The 19058-nt window shown below is 37.4% G+C and overlaps 1 protein-coding gene across 3 annotated transcripts; it reads right to left on the bottom strand.

Moving 5' to 3' along the window:
• On the bottom strand, positions 1–17997 carry LOC122281878 (ABC transporter G family member 9). Of its 3 annotated transcripts, none has more exons than XM_043093726.1 (4): positions 3417–3755; positions 2438–3230; positions 1606–1928; positions 1–1162 (listed from the first exon to the last, which is right to left on the bottom strand). In XM_043093726.1, the coding sequence occupies exons 1-4, from the start codon at positions 3504–3506 to the stop codon at positions 497–499; spliced, it is 1872 nt and encodes a 623-aa protein (XP_042949660.1). In that variant the 5' UTR covers positions 3507–3755; the 3' UTR covers positions 1–496. The 3 variants fall into 3 exon arrangements, with proteins under 3 accessions (XP_042949660.1, XP_042949658.1, XP_042949657.1); XM_043093724.1 differs by lacking the exons at positions 1606–1928; positions 2438–3230; positions 3417–3755 and adding exons at positions 15664–15986; positions 16509–17301; positions 17478–17997 and having other exon boundaries at positions 158–1162; XM_043093723.1 differs by lacking the exons at positions 1–1162; positions 1606–1928; positions 2438–3230; positions 3417–3755 and adding exons at positions 14464–15436; positions 15664–15986; positions 16509–17301; positions 17478–17987.
• Between the last annotated feature and the right edge of the window lie 1061 nt (positions 17998–19058).

The raw sequence follows: 19058 nt of genomic DNA, 5'->3' as shown, positions 1-19058 counted from the left end.
TCAAACTGAATAGTTATAATTAAGAAAAGATCATGAAAAGGTTGCTTCGTCATTATGCTTGGCGGCTCTTCAATTCCTTTGAATTCATGATTCTTTGCAAATTACAATCTAGATTCTAATTCAAAGGTTAATGAAGTACATGCAATAAGACATAAATGGGCCGGCCCCATGAATTCATGCATACTCTATAGTATTTTCTTTAGTAATAAAATAGTATCAAACTCATGTATTAGCATACCAAGAGGTCACCACAAATATTTATTAACAGATTACTGTACTAATCCTATGGGCTTTTCCAATAACCAGCATTTTATAAAGTGATAATGCACGTACGTACGTTGTGAGGCCTAAAGCAGATCGAGCCGATTTATATGGCTAATATGTTAATAAGCTAGGCATCATGGGCCATCTATGGAAGTCCAATTTATCAACTCTATATATGTAGACAGGAAAAAGAATACTAGTTTCGCTTATAAGGAGAAAAAGAATTCCTACCTTACTTCACTTTCTTTGTCACGCCAATCCTCATCAGGGCAATATAAGCAATGAGCCGGTAAACTATGAGCATGATGGTCAAGGCAACATACGCGAAGGCTTGCCTGTTTAGCCCTACTTGCTTTATAGCCGGATACTCCCCAACCAAGCAATACCCAACAGAAGCAGCACAAGGATACGTATCGCTAGGACTGTATTGAGAGCTTAACAAGAGCTTGTACGTGTAATAGTTGATGGAAAGGTATTTGATCCACGCTATGAAGGGAGGCACGTGCTGAACATAGTATCCGCCGGCAAGCATGAATAACAACATTATGACTGATCCAAGAGTAGTGGCGGATTTCTGGTCCATTAAGGAAGCACCAAGGGCGAGACCTAAGCCTTGAGATACTAGCACGCTGTATAGCTGGACAAACAGGGTGAGCAAAAAGTGTTCGGCGCTAGGATCGAGTCCTGCCATCCAGTAGGCGATGGTGACGTATAGGGTGGGAAGGACAAGCTCCATAGGAAGGTCTCCTGCTGTGCTTGCAATGAAGTATGATGAGAGCCTGTACATTCCCGAAGAACGTTCCTTTTCGAGCATCAACCGCTCCTCGGGGAAGGTGAAAATGGCTTGAAACAGTGGAAAGAAGCCCCAAAATCCAGATTGGAAGAAGAGCAGCCCAATCTGTGCATGCAAAGTTTAAGCAGAATTATTCCAGTACGTTGTCAGAATGTAATGTTTCGAAAACATTATTCTTTCGGCTAGTCTACTTGTCTGTGCATGTTAAAGGTTTTCAGCAGGCTACATAATTTCATCCATTATTTTTAATGGGTAATGATACACCACCTACCTATTTATAACTTATAAATAATTTTAAATATAAGAATATATTTTTTATTATATTTAAACACATCAAATCTTCAATAAAGTCAAAATAAACTTTAAAATAATATTATTCTTTTAATAGTTGTATACAATAGTTGTATATAAGTTGTTAATAGAAAATAAGTTTATCATGTTCCTTTCTTTATTCAGATCCAAAACTCGAGTCTTCCAAAACTATGCCAAATCAAACTCGTTTCCTTTAGATCTCCCATTTGTGCAGAATGAATATAAAGATTTGTTACCCGATCTTGAAGGTGGTGAACATCGGTATGCCACCATAGCAGTCCCGAGAGAAAAGCTATCACCACGACCTCAACAATATTGAGGCCGGAGAATGATTTGTGCTTTCTTTCCTTGACCCCTCTTCTAAATAAAATGGAAAACTGTTGCCACCAAGTTGTAGACCACCTCTCAATTTGCTTGTCCTCCAAGGTATCGTGGCTTTCATTAATGTCTGTTTCTTGAAGCTCGACCTTAAGTTTGTCATCAAGGCGACACTTATAGGCAGAAGACAAGCTCTGTTTAACCAGGACGATATCCTCATTTGAATTATCCGATTTCACACCTATATACAAAAATTAATCCAGAATGGTGCATGATGTTGGACACAGTGTGCATGAAATGTGTGTAAAAGGTATTAACCACATCAACAACAAGAGCATATAATTTAAATCCGGCAACATGTGCAGACTTGCCCATCAAATGGAGTTTATTTTAATGCTTGAGTAACCTTATCTTGTTAACCAAATATTAGAGAAGATGCCTCCCAAATTCAAGTGGAATGTTAAGAGAATGAGCACTGGAAAGTGGAAGACTATATATGGGGAAAGCTAGAAACAAACAAATTGAGACATAAATGTGTAAAAAGCCTCCGAACTGCAAATTAATTTCTAGTGACCATAACTCAAACTGTTTTCTGTACAAACTAGCAGTTAAAGATAAAATGACAGGCCTAGAGATAAAAATAAACGGGCAAATTAATGATATTTGCCCAAGAAATTTCCCAAAATTTTAACCATGTGACATTATAGGAAATAGTTCTGAAATGAAATTTGTAAGTTAACTAGCACGTACCATTGGCTAGATCCAAGAGAAAATCTGCGGGATTCATGGCAACCGACGGGGAATATCCGATGCTGGAAAAATATTCAATGGCTTCGGACCCTCTCCCAAAATACAAAGGGTTTCCTTCAGATAACAATGAAATCTTATCGAACATATAAAACAACTTACTCGAAGGTTGGTGTATTGTCATCACAATCGTTCTACCTCCTTTTGCTAGCTCCCACAACGTAGATACAATTTTTTGAGCAGTTGTCGAGTCAAGGCCTGACGTGGGCTCGTCCAATAATAGCAGACTAGGATTTATGAGCATTTCTTGTCCTATACTAACCCTTTTTCTCTCTCCCCCGGAAACCCCCCTCAGAAATTGTCCTCCAATAATGCTGTTCTTGCATTTAGATAGCCCTAGTTCAGTTATCACAGCTTCTGCATGCTGAACTTTCTCTTCCTTCGTGAAGTTATTCGGTAATCGCAAAAGGGAAGTGAATACTAGAGTCTCAGTCACGGTCAGGTGGGGATAGAGAACATCATCTTGGGTAACAAATCCAGTGTTTCGTTTCAATGCGCTGGAGAAAGGCTTGCCATTGTAGGTTATGCTTCCGCCAAGTCGGCCACCAAGGCGGCCTCCTAGTGCAGTTAGCAATGTCGTTTTGCCACTGCCAGATGGGCCTAGCATGGCCAGTATCTCTCCAGGTTGGACCATGCCTGTGATTCCCTTCAGTATCATTTTCTCCTCAAACTTGGCCTTTTTCTGAGGTATTAATCCCCGTTTCCTAGATCTTGTTTTGTAAACAACGTCCACAAACTGTTCAATAAATCAAAATAGAGATGAAGAATGATTAACAAATCATATTTTGTAATATAATCTAATGGTTATATTCGATAAAAATATAGACTTTGAATAATCCAATAACAAGAAGACCATGCATGGAACTGTCGGAAGAGCTTCATACAAGAACAGACATAACATACTTGGTTTTAACGTACGTACCTTCAATGCGACAGGTCGATTGGCTCTCTTAAAGATGGCGGGGGCTTCCAGATCCGTGTTATTGGTAGTTTCAGCATCTATGCCCGCCATCTGTTGCACTATGATGTCACTTTCGTTTAACGTTCTCTCCTTATCGTTCTTCTCTTGAACCAAGATCAAGAATCTGAACTCGGTGTCTCTCGTCCTACTGTTCTTTTTCAGTTGGGTGACATAGAGTGGTTATTTATAGAACAACGTATAACTAAAAGCTCGAGAGTACAAATTAAAACGTTGGACAAGCAGGAAGGGTGTGGGATCACAAAGTCATTGCTCATACGAGAGAGATGAGAAAATGTTTTTTGATTTGGTTATGGTCACGAATCCTGAGCCATCCTGCGGTACCTTAATTGATGATTTGATGGGATTTTGGCTTGAAATTTGGCGTTTTCACCGCTCCACATTTATAGATCCAAAATCTTAGGTGATATATATGATCAATTAGCTTTCATAACCTGAGAATGTGCCTTATTATATTCGCTTCCAAGTAATAAAATCATTCAGTACATTACTGTTTTTCAACCAATATATATACATCTTTGAATTAAATCAGGCCCATCCTCCATCCAGATTTGCTCTCCAGCACAAGATTGAGCAAATAACTTAGCCAGCATATGAGCAACTTGATTTCCTTCTCTCTCTTGGTGTATATTGAATGCTCCAATGACTGTTTCCCCTAATCATTAATCTGATATCCTCCAACATCTGCTCGTACCAAGAACATATTTCTTCTGCATTCTTGATTTCTTCAATAAAACCTTTTGTATCTCATTCAAAAACTACATGATTTGTAAAACCGAATTCTTGAGTACTGAATTGATCTATTGCTCTCCACAAAACCTTGATTTCAGCAACCACAGGTACTTTAATGACATGCTTCTGTTTCATACATAAATTAAGTTGCCATTACATTCCCAAATCGAGTGCATGGCAATTCTTTCGTTTATTTTCGATTTGCAATATGTATACGAGGATTGCATAGAGGAATATATATCGACTCTGATCATGTAACACTCAAACGATAATGTCATGCTGATCAGGTTTTCGAGCAATATTATTATAAAATACTGTGTTTATTATTTTATATATCAAAGAAATCTTATTACCATTTAGTACGTACGTGTCTTTTAAGGGAAGAAGACATGATTCAAAAGTATTTTATCCTAAAAATTTAAGGATACATGATATATAGAACAGACATATATAGTCACACCGGCTTCCTAAATTAATGTACCCCGTGCATATAATTTGGGACAAACCATGATCCCCTAAACCTGCTAATTGCGTCCCAATTGGGCTCTTGTCCAAGCTCTCCGCCTTCAATATCACATTCAACTCTTCCAGGTAACTTGTTAATTACGTACGGATTATCTGATGAAAAACAAAATTCTAATTAATTTAAACTTAATTCACAGGTTCCTTTGTCATGAGTATATTACATAATAAAGAGGATACTACGTGTCGTTTAGATAAAGGATAGTTCATTTATTGTAATTTGATTATTTTCCTTTTTATATATTTTCTTTATTCTAGGTAAATATATTTGATTGTAATATTAGGAAATTATTTTCTGTTAATTTGTTAGCACACAGTGCCTATATTAGGTGTACTGTTCTGTACAAAGACACACGAAGAATACATGAAAAGTTTTCTCTCAGACTCTGCTCTGCAACCTTCCTTCTTCCTCTGTTTATTTTCGTTTCTTGCATGGTATCAGAGAGCCTAAGCGCTACCTCCATGGAAGAACCCCGTGAAAGCTTGGATGATTCTCCTTCTATCCATTCCTCTGGCCATTCTAACCCTAACCCAAACACCACTCGCCCCGTTGATATGGCCCGATTCTTAAATCTGAGCGATCCTAGCAACCCTTTCCGGCTAGATAACGGCGACAATCCAGCAGTTATCCTAGTCACCGATTTGCTCACAACTGATAACTACATTACTTGGTCGTGTGCTATGCGACGGGGCCTTCGTGCCAAAAACAAATTGAGGTTTATTTATGGAGATATACCCAAACCGATTGACCCAATGGATCCCCTTCTTGAGCTCTGGGAGCGTTGCAACGACATGGTGGTGTCGTGGATTCAGAACTCCATCAATTCTTCAATCAAGTCGAGCGTGGTGTTCGTCGATGATGCCCGCGACATATGGCTTGATCTTCAAGCCCGATTCTCTCATCGGAATGGCCCACGAATTTTTCAATTAAAGAAGACCCTAGCCAGTCTTAATCAAGACACATACTTTGTTAGTATCTACTATGGTAAGCTCAAAACTCTTTGGAATGAGCTTTCAATTTATGATCTGATTCCTGTATGTACTTGTGGAACTGCAAAAACCCTCTTGGATAGATATCAACATGACTATGTATTTCAATTTCTTATGTGTCTACATGATACATATTCGAATGTCCGTGACCAGATTGTGCTCTTAGACCCTCTCCCACCCGTGAGCAAAATTTTCTCCCTTATTGATCAACAACAGGAGCAACAACACTAACTCATTTCCCATAACCCCTCTCCTGATTCCATGGCATTAGCCATCAATAGGAATTTTATTAGAACCAACAATCAAACCAAAAATACCCCTAAGAAAGACCATGCGTATTGCACATATTGTAAAATTTCTGGTCACACATTTGAAACATGTTTTAAAGCTGGAAATCTAGAGCCTCTTATTTGTTCTCACTGTAATTTGTCTGATCACACCATGGAGAGGTGCTACAAACTGCATGGCTATCCACCGGGCCATAAATTCTCCAACAAAAACACCACTTCTGCTGCTCTTGCTACACAAAACACGCTGTCCCTTGCTTCTGACCATGACATGGTTAGTGATGAAAGAGTGGTTTAACTCGAGCTCAGTACTAGCAACTATTAGCTCTACTTCAGCCAAGGGAACCTTCTGCTACTATTCAGCCACCTGCCCATCCAATTCAGTCCAATCTCACATCTGCAACTCTGCCTAACATGCAACCTAATCTTTATGGTATTTCCCTTTGCCTCTCTACATGCACACACATTCCACTGCCTAAGTTAATTATTCTGTTACAATGCCAAATGGCATTGAGGCTCCTGTCACTCACGCTGGTTCTGTCCAACTTATTCCATCCATTTGTCTACATGAAGTTCTATGTATACCATCTTTCCATTTTAATTTAATTTCTGCAAAGAAAATGACCGATGTCCTCACTTGTTATCTAGTTTTTTGTCTGATTGTTGCCTTATTCAGGACTTTTTATCTTGGACAACGATTGGGACGGGTGAAGTAAGGAGTGGTCTCTATCACTTCTTGAATACTGAAGTCTCTCCTTCCGCTTTAGTCAATAAACTTTCGACCTTCTCCACTGCTACATTCACTGGTTCAGCATCTTTTTTACACGATACAGTTGTTGCTGACCTATGGCATTGTCGCCTAGGTCATCATTCTTTTCCATTTATTAATTTGATTACAAATCCAATTATAAAGAAATATGTTTCATTTATTAATACAAAACCTTGTTGCATTTGTCTATTGGCTAAACTACATCGTTTGCCCTTTCCTCACAGCCAACATAAGACCTATAGACCTTTTGAAATGATACACTGTGACCTATGGGGGCCTTGCTCAACCATTGCCTCTAATGGTTCCAAATTTTTTCTAATCATAATTTATGACTACACAAGAAGCACCTGGTTGTATCTTCTCCACAATAAATCAAAAACCAGAAAATGCATCACTTCCTTTTCTAAATTAGTTGAAAATCAATTTGACCTCAAAATCAAAATTTTACGAAGTGGCAATGGAAGTGAATTTCAAATGACAGATTTTTTTAATAACAAATGCATCATACATCAAAGAAGTTGTGTTGCCACCCCACAACAAAATGACATTGTGGAAAGAAAATACCAACACTTGCTTAATGTTGCTAGAGTTCTAAAAATACAAGCTGACCTTCCACTTGAATATTGGAATGATTGAGTTTTGACAGCCGCTTACTTAATAAATAAAACCCACACTCCCCTTCTTCAAAACAAAACTCCATATGAACTTTTGTTTAATTCAAAACTGGTGTATGCACACCTAAAAATTTTTGGTTCACTTTGTTTTGCAACCACACTTTCTCATGGACTGAAAATGTTTGAACCCCGAGATCGCATGTGTATCTTTCTTGGCTATCCCTTTGGCATCAAGGGATACAAACTTCTTGACCTTAACACCAACTCCATTTTTATTTCTTGGGATATTATCTTCCATGAAACAATTTTTCCATTCCACTCTCTTACTCCTCACATTTCCCCATCTTCGCCTAACGAATTTGTTTTTACCAAACTACTTCTAGATTTAATTGATTTCCCACAAACAGCTTCCCCACCTCATTTCCTCTCATTACCAAATAATTATGAACAGCCCACTTCACCTCCAGAAAACATAGCTTCCACATCACACAGTTCTCCCTCCCTTCTTTCCACCAATATCCCTACCTCTCCTCACCTCCCCCCCCCCCCCCCTTTTGTAGGTCAACTAGGATAAGGAAAGCTCCTCGGTATCTTCAAGAATTCCATTGTCAATAGGCATCACTTCCTGCTTCCCACCATGTCTGTCCAAGGTGGAAGACACTGTTTCAGGTAATAATTATTCTTTATCACACTTTCTCTCATACCAGAACTTTTCTCCCTCATTTACTGCTTTTTCCACTTCCATTTCATCCATTTATGAACCCCAAACATACAAACAAGCCCTTAAGGACCTTGGCTGGTGTGAAGCTATGAAATCTGAATTGTAAGCTTTAGAGCATAAGTCACTTGGCTCATCACTGACCTTCCTCCTGGAAAAGAAGCCATTGACTGTAAATACGTGTACAAGACAAAATTCAATTCTGATGGGACTATTGAAAGGCTGAAAGCTAGGCTTGTCGCCAAAGGTTTCACCCAACAAGAGAGTATTGACTACACGGAGACCTTCTCTCCTGTTGTTAAATTAGTAACTATTCGGGTCTTACTTTCCATAGCAGCTATTAAGGGCTGGTTCATCCATCAATTTGACGTCAACAACGCATTTCTCCATAGTGATTTGGAAGAGGAGATCTATATGCGTAAACCTCCTGGCTACACCAAAGGAGGACCTCACCAAGTGTGCAAACTGCTTAAGAGTCTATATGGCCTCAAGCAAGTTTCAAGACAATGGTATTCCAAATTCTGTTCCTCTCTTATTAGTTTCGGTTTTCATCAATCTAAAACTGATTATAGCCTTTTTACTAAGTTGGAAGGCACTTCATTTACCACATTGCTTATATATGTTGGCGATATTATTGTGGCTGGAAATTGCTCTTATTCCGTAGCCTCTCTCAAAGCTTTCCTCAATAGTCACTTCAAAATTAAAGATCTTGGGTCCTTGCGTTATTTTCTTGGCTTAGAGGTTGCCCGTTCCTCCAAAGGTATCCACCTATGTCAACAAAAATACGCCTTGGATATCTTAGTTGACTCGGGTACACTTGGGAGCAAGCCTCTCAAAATACCATTTGACCAGAATTTTAAAGTTAGCAAATCCACTGGTGTTCCTCTATATGATCCAAGTTCCTACCGTCACCTCATTGGTCGTTTATTGTACTTAACAATCACTTGGCCCGACATATGTTATGTTGTTCAACTCTTGAGTCAATTTATGGCTCATCCTACATCTACACATATGGCTACTGCACACAAGGTATTAAGATACATCAAAGCTGCCCCCGGTCAAGGAATTTTACTATCCTCCACTTCTCAGCTCCAACTCCAGGCCTTTTTGTGACTCCGATTGGGCCTCTTACCCCAACATTTGTCGCTTAATCACTAGTTATTGCATCTTCTTGGGTAGCTCGTTGGTTTCTTGGAAAACAAAGAAGCAATTAGTTATTTCTCGCTCGTCAGCTGAAGCTGAGTATCGTTTCATGGCATCTACTTGTTGTGAACTCACTTGGTTGAGATACTTGCTCACTGACCTTTAGATTTCTCATCCCCAATCTGCCTTCCTTTATTGTGACAATCAGTCAGCCTTACACGTAGCTGCAAATCTGGTTTTTAATGAGAGAACCAAGCACATCGAGTTAGATTGTCACTTAATTCAGGACAAGATTCAAGAAGGCAGCATCACTGTAACAGCCCGCTAGAAATTCAATTGTGAAATTTCTATTAACTTTAAGAACCTCGTGAAAACTCCATAAGTTTTCACGAATCCATTAATCATATAGGTTTTTGTCTAATTACATAGTTAGTGTTATTATTTACTATGGTATCAGAAGTGTGTTTTTGATTATTGGAGATAGTTAGAAGTGTCAAAATGTATTATGGTTTGTGCCATTAGACTCGGAGGGTTATTTAAAGTCTTATGGCGCAATAACATTTTTTCATATTTTCAGTCAAAACGTCTGTTTAAAACTGTAGATATTATTGGATAAAAAGAAATATGTTGAGGTAATTTTCATGAATATTATTGGGTAAAAATATTTTGAGTTGATTTTTATAGATATTATTAGATAAAATATTATGAGATAATCTTTTATAGATATTTTGGGTAGGAGAAAACTACACTCAACTCTCAACTCCAGCCTCATCTCTTCCATATCTCATCCATAATTATCTCCAGCCACCTCTCCCCACGAAATTATCTAATTACACCTTCCAATAAAAGATTATCAAACACACTCTCTCGGACAGCTTTTAGGAGGTCTTTTGCACGCCCATTTCGAAGCTGTTGTAAGTGTTTTATCATAAAGTCTCCTTCATATAAGTTGTTCCTTTTTGAGTCTAGTTTACATGGATATCTTATTTGCCCCATTTGAAGATCATTTGGTCAGTCAAATATTGTATAAACTATAGAAAGGTCATTCTGGAAGATAAACTGGAGAATATGTTATAGTTTGGAGTTTTTGACCAAGCTAATGGATAGATATTGGTCCGAAATTTTTATGGAGTATTGTTAACATGTATATGTGACTATTGGTTGAGGAGTTTTGCATGATTAAAGGTTTTGATGAAAGATTTACTTAGATTTAGAAACTTAGAAACTGGAAGAAGAAAAACAGTTTCTGTTTTGAGAAAGTTTAACTCTTTGGTGGTCTAAACCTATTCTAATGACTTTAATAATTTTATTGGAGGATCCTAAGTATCTTATATACATTTTATATTATTATTTTGAAGATATTTGATGTTAGTTTCAAAGATATGAAATTTTATGCAAAGAGATATTCAAACAAGCCAAAGTGTGGATATTTTTGGCTAAATTTATGTTTTGGTTAATTTCTAACCATGTGATCTTGAATTAGAAGCTTATATATGTTTTAGGACATCTTTTTAAACCATGTGATGGTTTGGTTTGAAGATCATATATTTATAAGTCATAGATCAAGATATTTATCAAAACTAGTTGAGGAAAAAGTTTCTGTTTTTGGATTAAGTGTAAAACCAAAAACTCCAAATGTTATTTTGTGATTTTGGTTTGATGATTTAAAGCATGGTTGATGTTAGGATGATATTATGAATATGTTAGAAGTAAGATTTGATTTTTTGAAACTCTTGGAGATGTTTTGATTTAATGTCAAAACTTATGATTCAAGTGCTTGGATCTTTTTACAAAAAAGTTTGGTGTTGATTATTAGCTTTTTCTAAATGGATGTTTTAAGTATGGTTTTGAACTTAGGATTGGAAGATGTTTGTTGCAAAATTTTGGTTTAAGCATGAGTTTTGAAGTTGGAAGGAATTGCAACAAAAATAAAGGGAAATGGCCTATGGATGTTTCAACCATAGTGTGTTCTTCATAGTTGTGTTTTGTTTTAAATTTTTCTGAGTTGATATTTAAGTTTAGGATAAAATTTACATGAGGAATGTAAATTTTAGAAACTTTTAGAGTTATTATGCAAAATCCTTAAGTTATGGGTAAAACAGTCATTTTTCCACATGTAGAGAGTAAAATGAAAATTTTACTCTTTAAGTTAGTATTTTTCCATATTTCAAATTATTAGTGATTTAGTTCTAACTTTTAGAATTACTAATTACAGTTCCTCGTGATCGCACTTGAAGTTTTATAAGAAACGCGGAGATCGAGGTAAGTTAGCTTTTAACTTACTAGCAGTCTACTGTGTATGTGTGCTAAATAAAGGAACTACAGTGTATGTATGTGTGTTATGATATATGTCATGCCATGCCAAGTTATCACGTAATTGTCTATTATACAGAATTTATTCTGTCATCAATTTTTTATCTGTTACATAATATATTCTGTCATGTATTACTGTACCTTACAAGTACGTCATGCTAAGTATGCCATCTATTACATGTATGTCAAGTCATGTAATATTCACTGTTGCAAGTATGTCATGTTAAATATGTTGTCTATTATATGTTATGCCATGTTACGAAATGTTTCTATCTCAAGTTGGTCATGTATTCTAAGTTATGTTCAAGTCATGTTATGTTACGTCAGGACTTCAGTCCTTTCGTATTCCAATCACATTTCATCTTGAGTACATTATGATGTGTAGAATACATGGGGCCACAACAACTGTGGAGTATGTATTTAACTACAATTGTGATGCGTAGAATACATGGGGCCACAACAACTGTGGAGTATGTATTTTTCATGTTAAGTCAAGTTTGTGTAGAATACATGGGGCCACAACAACTGTGGAGTATGTATTTACACGTAGAATACATGGGGCCACAACAACTGTGGAGTATGTATTTTTAATGTTAAGTCAAGTTTGTGTAGAATACATGGGGCCACAACAACTGTGGAGTATGTATTTACACGTAGAATACATGAGGCCACAACAACTGTGGAGTATGTATTTTTAATGTTAAGTCAAGTTTGTGTAGAATACATGGGGCCACAACAACTGTGGAGTATGTATTTACACGTACAATACATGGGGCCACAACAACTGTGGAGTATGTATTTACACGTAGAATACATGGGGCCACAACAACTGTGGAGTATGTATTTTTCATGTTAATTCAAGTTTCAGAGCAAGTTCATGCTAAGTCAAGTTTCAGATCAAATTCATGTCAAGTCAAGTTTAGTTCATGATTCAATTTAAGCTATGTCAATTATGCTATGTTGTACGCTAAGTTATACTTTAATTACTTATGAATTTGATTATGCATTTATGCTTTTACTGTCATACATGCATCATTAGTCTGTATGGAAGTTTTTTGTTAACTTGCTGAGATTTGTAATCAAATCTCACTGTGATAGTCTCAACTACCATTCCCCCCGAATGGTAGATCTTGTTACAGGACCTAAAGGAAGATCAGGAGCTGACCAACTAGATACAGTCGACTGAACGACGGTGCGTCATTAAGGTTAATATAGTAGTTAAATTACTACTTGTACGATGAAGTTGCATCTCCAGTACTTTTAGATCATAACTATTTTGGAATAGTTCTGTGATCTTAGTTATTCAATGTATCTTTATATATGAAGTATGTTTTAAGTATTTGAGATATTTTAATTTGGTGCATAGTATTGCTAAAGAAAAAAATTATCCGCTGCGAATATTGCATAATGTTAGATGCATGTTAGGATTATTGCATCTTATATGTCATGAACGGGGGCAGGTAACCTTGTGTTGCATGTCTCGACGCTTCAAATGTCCGTCCAATCCCAAACGAAATTTGGGGGCGTCACAATCACCACCTCTCATGTTCCTTCAAATAGCTAACTAGCTGACATGTTTACTAGAACTCTACCTTCATTTCTTCTCAAGTTATATTTGTCCAAGATGGGAATAGCAAACCTCTATTCTCCACCTTGTGGGGGGCTATTACATAATAAAGAGGATACTACATGTCGTTTAGATAAAGGATAGTTCATTTATCATATTTTGATTATTTGCCTTTTTATATCTTTTCTTTATTCTAGGTAAATATATTTGATTGTAATATTAGGAAATACACACAGTGCCTATATTAGGCGTACTATTCTGTATAGAGACACACGAAGAATACACGAAAAGTTTTCTCCCAGACTCTGCTCTGCAAACTTCCTTCTTCCTCTATTTATTTTCATTTCTTGTAGAGTGTGTTATTATTAAAAATATATATTTATTTTTTTATTAACTATAAAAACAAAGAAACATGAATAACAAGCGAAATTCGCTTTTCAGATTTTGACCATTTTGTGATATTTTTAATAACTAGACCACGTTCATTGCATGAACGTACGACAACTTATAAAACAGAAATACATTGCACGAACAATTAAACGATACGTGGAAAATTTACCTAATTTACAGCTACGTATACGTACGTTTACAGAACATATCTATCCGATTCCCATAATATATAGTATATGCATTAACTAGTTGCATGCATGCAGCAAGGAAAGTGATCAGGAAGGAATTTAAAGCATTTTCATGTCATCACCGATTATTCTTTTTCGTTGGAGCGTCTTTTGGGAAGAGCTTCTGATAACAACCAAATTGAACAATCATTAAGAAAAGAAAAGGTGGCTTCGTCATTGTTATGCTTGGCGGCTCTTTCCCTTTGAATTCATTCTTAATTTGCAAATTACAATCTAATTCATATGTTAATGAAGTACAATAAGACATGAATGCATACCCTATAGTATTTCCTTTACTTATAATATAATATCAAACTGTATTAGCATACCAAGAGGCCACCACAAATTGAAATACTTTCCCTCTCCAAATGTATCAAAAAAAAAATGGCCACCACAAATATTTATTAACGGATAGCTGTACTAATCCTTTGGGCTTCTCCAATAACCACAATTTTAATTCATGTTACAAGCTGTGAGGCCTAAAGCAGAGCCGATTTATATGCTAATATGTTAAAAAGGCGTCATGGGCCATCTATGTGGATCCAATTTATTAGAGTGACTATGACTAGGAAGGCCCGTTTTCTTTCTTTCATCAAAGGTCTCCCTCCACAACTCATGACTTGGAAGGCCCGTTTTTGTTTGGTGGCATCCGCTTATTCCGGAAATAAAAGCAGCACCAGAGCATGATAATCCATTACACGACAGCCATGCATAATAATTCGGGCCGAAAACAAAAGGTTCCATTATCATGAAAGTCTAGCACGCATTTTCATTCGCTACAATCATGAAATTCTCTCCTTTTCAAGTTTGAGATCATGTGGCATATCGCAGTCTAATTTTCTGAAGAACCCATTCTCTCGTAATGGAATAAAATCCCCTCGTACGTTTCTATATGGAAAAGCACCTCTAACTATTCGAATTACCACCACCACCACATACGTACGTTTCTAGCTTAATGATCAAAGGTCTAATTTTAACACAAACAATACTATTTTCGCTTAAAAGGGGAAAAAAGAATTCCTACCTTACTTCACTTTCTTTGTCACCCCAATCCTCATGAGGGCAACATAAGCAATGAGCCGGTAAACTACGAGCATGATGGTCAAGGCAACAAACGCAAGGGCTTGCTTGTTTAGCCCCACTTGCTTTATAGGCGGATACTCCCCAACCAAGCAATACCCAGCAGCAGCATCACAAGGATACGTATCGCTAAGGCTGTATTGACACCCTAACAAGAGCTTGTATGTGTAATAGCTGATGGAGAGGTATTTGATCCACGCTATGAAGGGAGGCACGTGCTGAACATAGAATCCGCCAGCAAGCATGAATGATAGCATTACGACTGATCCAAGAGTAGCGGCGGATTTCTGGTCCATTAAGGAAGCACCAAGGGCGAGACCTAAGCCTTGAGATACTAGCACGCTGTATAGCTGGACAAACAGGGTGAGCAAAAAGTGTCCGGCGCTTGGTTTGAGTCCTGCCATCCAGTATGTGATGGTGACGAAAATGGTGGGAAGGACAAGCTCCATAGGGAGGTCCGCAACTGTCATTGCCATGAAGAATGATGAGAGCCTGTACATTCCTGAAGAACGTTCCTTCTCGAGCATCAACCGCTCCTGGGGGAAGGTAAAAATGGCTTGAAATAGCGAGAAGAAGCCCCAAAATCCAGATTGGAAGAAGAGCAGCCCAATCTGTCCATGTAAAGTTTCAGCAAAATTATTCCAGTTGTCAGAATGTGATGTTTCGGATGCATTATTCTTTTTGTTTTTCTACTTGTCTTTGCATATTAAAGGTTTTAAGCATGCAACATAATTTCATCCATCTTTTATTCCGTCCCAAAACTCAAATCTTCCAAAACTATGCCAAATCAAACTGGTGTCATTTAGATCTCTGCAGAATAAATTTAAAGATTTGTTACCAGATCCTGTAGGTGGTGAGCATCAGTATGCCACCATAGCAGTCCCGAGAGAAAAGCTATAACCACGACCTGACCAATCTTGAGGCCGGAGAATGATTGGTGCTTTCTTTCCTTGACCCCTCTTCTAATTAGAATCGAAAACTGTTGCCACCAAGTTGTGGACCATCTCTCAAATTGTCTGTCCTCCAAGGCGACGTGATTTTCATTAGTGTCTGTTCCTTGAAGTTCGGCCTTCAGTTTGTCATCAAGGCGGCATGTATACTCAGAAGACAAGCTCTGTTTAACCAAGATGCTATCCTTGTTTGAATGATCTGACGCCACACCTACAAAAATTAACCCAGAATGATGCATGTTGGACATAGTGTACATATGTACAAAGTATTAATCATCTAAAAAAGAAGTGCAAATAATCTGAATCGGGCAACATGTACAGACTTGCCCATCAGATGATGAGTTACCTTATCATGTGAACCAAACATGATACTGTTAGATTGTTCTAGCCATTTTAAATTAATTATTGTTCAAATTCAGGAAAATTAGAAGCCGCTAAATTCAAGTGGAATTGTAAGCGAATGCGCACGGGAAAGTGGAAGACCATATACATGGGAAGCAAGAAAAAAACTTAATTATGAGATAAATGACTGAAAATCCCCCGAAATACAAACTGATTTCATGTGACCAAAACTCGAATTGTTTTCTATACACACTAGCAGTAAAAGATAAAAAGTAGAGATGAAAATAAAAGGGCGAAGGATATTTGCCCAAGGAAATTTCCCAAAATTTTAACCATGTGACATTATAGGAAATAATTCTGAAATGAAATTTGTAAGTTAACTAGCACGTACCATTGGCTAGATCCAAGAGAAAATCTGCGGGATTCATGGCAACCGACGGGGAATATCCAATGCTGGAAAAATATTCAATGGCTTCGGATCCTCTCCCAAAATACAAAGGGTTTCCCTCAGATAACAACAAAATCTTATCGAACATATAAAACAACTTACTCGAAGGCTGGTGTATTGTCATCACAATCGTTCTACCTCCTTTTGCTAGCTCCCACAACGTAGATACAATTTTTTGAGCAGTTGTCGAGTCAAGACCTGATGTGGGCTCGTCCAATAATAGCAGACTAGGATTTATGAGCATTTCTTGTCCTATACTAACCCTCTTTCTCTCTCCCCCGGAAACCCCCCTCAGAAATTGTCCTCCAATAATGCTATTCTTGCATTTAGATAGCCCTAGTTGAGTTATCACAGCTGCTGCATGCTGAACTTTCTCTTCTTTCGCGAACTTATTCGGTAATCGCAAAAGGGAAGTGAACGCTAGAGTCTCAGTCACTGTCAGGTGGGGATAGAGAACATCATCTTGGGTAACAAATCCAGTATTTCGTTTCATTGCATTGGAGAAAGGCTTGCCATTGTAGGTTATGCTTCCACCAAGTCGGCCACCAAGGCGGCCTCCCAGTGCAGTTAGCAATGTCGTTTTTCCACTGCCAGATGGGCCTAGCATGGCCAATATCTCTCCTGGTTGAACCATGCCTGTGATTCCCTTCAGTATCATTTTCTCCTCGGACCTGGCCTTTTTCTGAGGTATTAATCCCCCTTTCATGGGTTTTATTTTGTAAACAACGTCCATAAACTGTTCAATCAATCAAAATAGAAATGAAAAATAATAAACAGATCATCATGTTTTGTAATATTATAATCTGTTTTATTATAGACTTTGAATAATCCAAGAACAAAAAGATCATGCATGGACAATCTTGGATGAGATTCATACAAAAAAAGACATTAACGTACTTGATCTTAACGTACCTTCAATGTGACAGGTCGATTGGCTTTCTTAAAGATGGCAGGGGCTTCCGTATCAGTCTCGTCAGTAGTTTGAGCTTCTATGTCCGCCATCTCTTGCACTATGATCTCACTTTCCAACAAATGTTCTATAAGCCTTATTAAGGATGCCAGTAATTGAATTGATCGCTTCTCATCAATTTAATCAATCTATTTCTTTATTGAACAAAGATCACGAATTTGATCTATTTGTTATAGATCCATATATAGTTAATAAAAGTTGAAGAGTACAAAACGTTGGGACGAGAATGAAGTGGGTCACGAAGTAATTGCTCACGCGAGAGAGATGAGAATTGAAGAATGTTTTTGGATTTGGCTATGTTCAGAATCTTTAGCTCTCCGGCACGTACCTTTAATTGATGATCTGATGAGATTTTGGCTTGAAACTCTTGATTTTAGGCTTGGGCGTTCTCACTGATCTCTCAGTCTCTCTCTCTGCCATATTCTGTTACTGATCATCTCCACTTCACCACTCCACATTTATATTGCCAAAACATTACGTGATATATATGAATTAGATAGCTTTCACAACCTGATAATGTGCCTTATTTTCGCTTCCATAAAAGACTTGGAACTCATGATCCTTTACATGATTACCAAATCGAGTGTATTGTGGCAGTGCTGTACGTGGAGGAATATCTCTGATCGATTTGAACACTTAAATTACGATAATGTCATGCTAGGTTCAATCGATCGATTAGCCAACTAAATAAGTTTAAATATTATATTCAAAATCGTATATTTTAAGTAGAGAATTTAATTTCCCAAAAACAAAAAGGGCTTCAAATTTAGCAAATTACCTGTTGCCAAAAGCATTTTAGCGTAAAACAATACATCATTTATTTTTCTTTTCTTTTTTTTCTTTTTCTTTTTTATTTATTTTTATTTATTTATTTATACCGGGTCATATGCCGGGCGATTAAGCTTTTTGCGTCACACGCTTCCTAAATATAGGCCATATAATTAGGAACAAATCACAATGGAAATTCTTTTCCAAAGCCCAATATATATCCATGCTAGCTAATTGCTAAATACAATTAACTTCTTCGATCACTTCACGTACATAAGGCAATTAGGATACCAGCCATGTTTGTTGATGTTGTTGGAAGAGATCGAGATTATATATACACGCAAAATTTCAACTACACCATCCCAATTGGGCACTGATCATCCTAGCTCTCCGCCTGCATTATCACATTTATTAATGTACCCACAGTTCTGATAAATTGGAACACACATCTTTTCTTGCCTACCAAAAGGTTGTAGAGATATTAGACTTGAAGTTGGACTCTTGTCTTGCACTGTAGATGAACTAAATAATTAGTAACCAAACTCTTGTAAATCCTCTGGCGATAATTATTTACACCGGATTAATATGATTTCAGATTTACACGGGGAAGTCAGCTGGCCGTACGTCTTTCTTTGGATCGGAATGGTAGGCTGCACCTGCACTCAGATCATCGTTGGGCTGAAATTTTGGATCCAGACCCTTTTATTGGGCTTTGATAGCCATTGTACTAATCCCACAGAGTCGTGGCTGAAAGA

Source organism: Carya illinoinensis, chromosome 11 (genome assembly GCF_018687715.1).
Source record: "Carya illinoinensis cultivar Pawnee chromosome 11, C.illinoinensisPawnee_v1, whole genome shotgun sequence".
In the NCBI taxonomy this organism is placed as follows: Eukaryota; Viridiplantae; Streptophyta; class Magnoliopsida; order Fagales; family Juglandaceae; genus Carya; species Carya illinoinensis.
The sequence above is the reverse complement of the archived record's forward strand: the minus strand, read 5'-3'. Positions and strand labels throughout refer to the sequence as shown.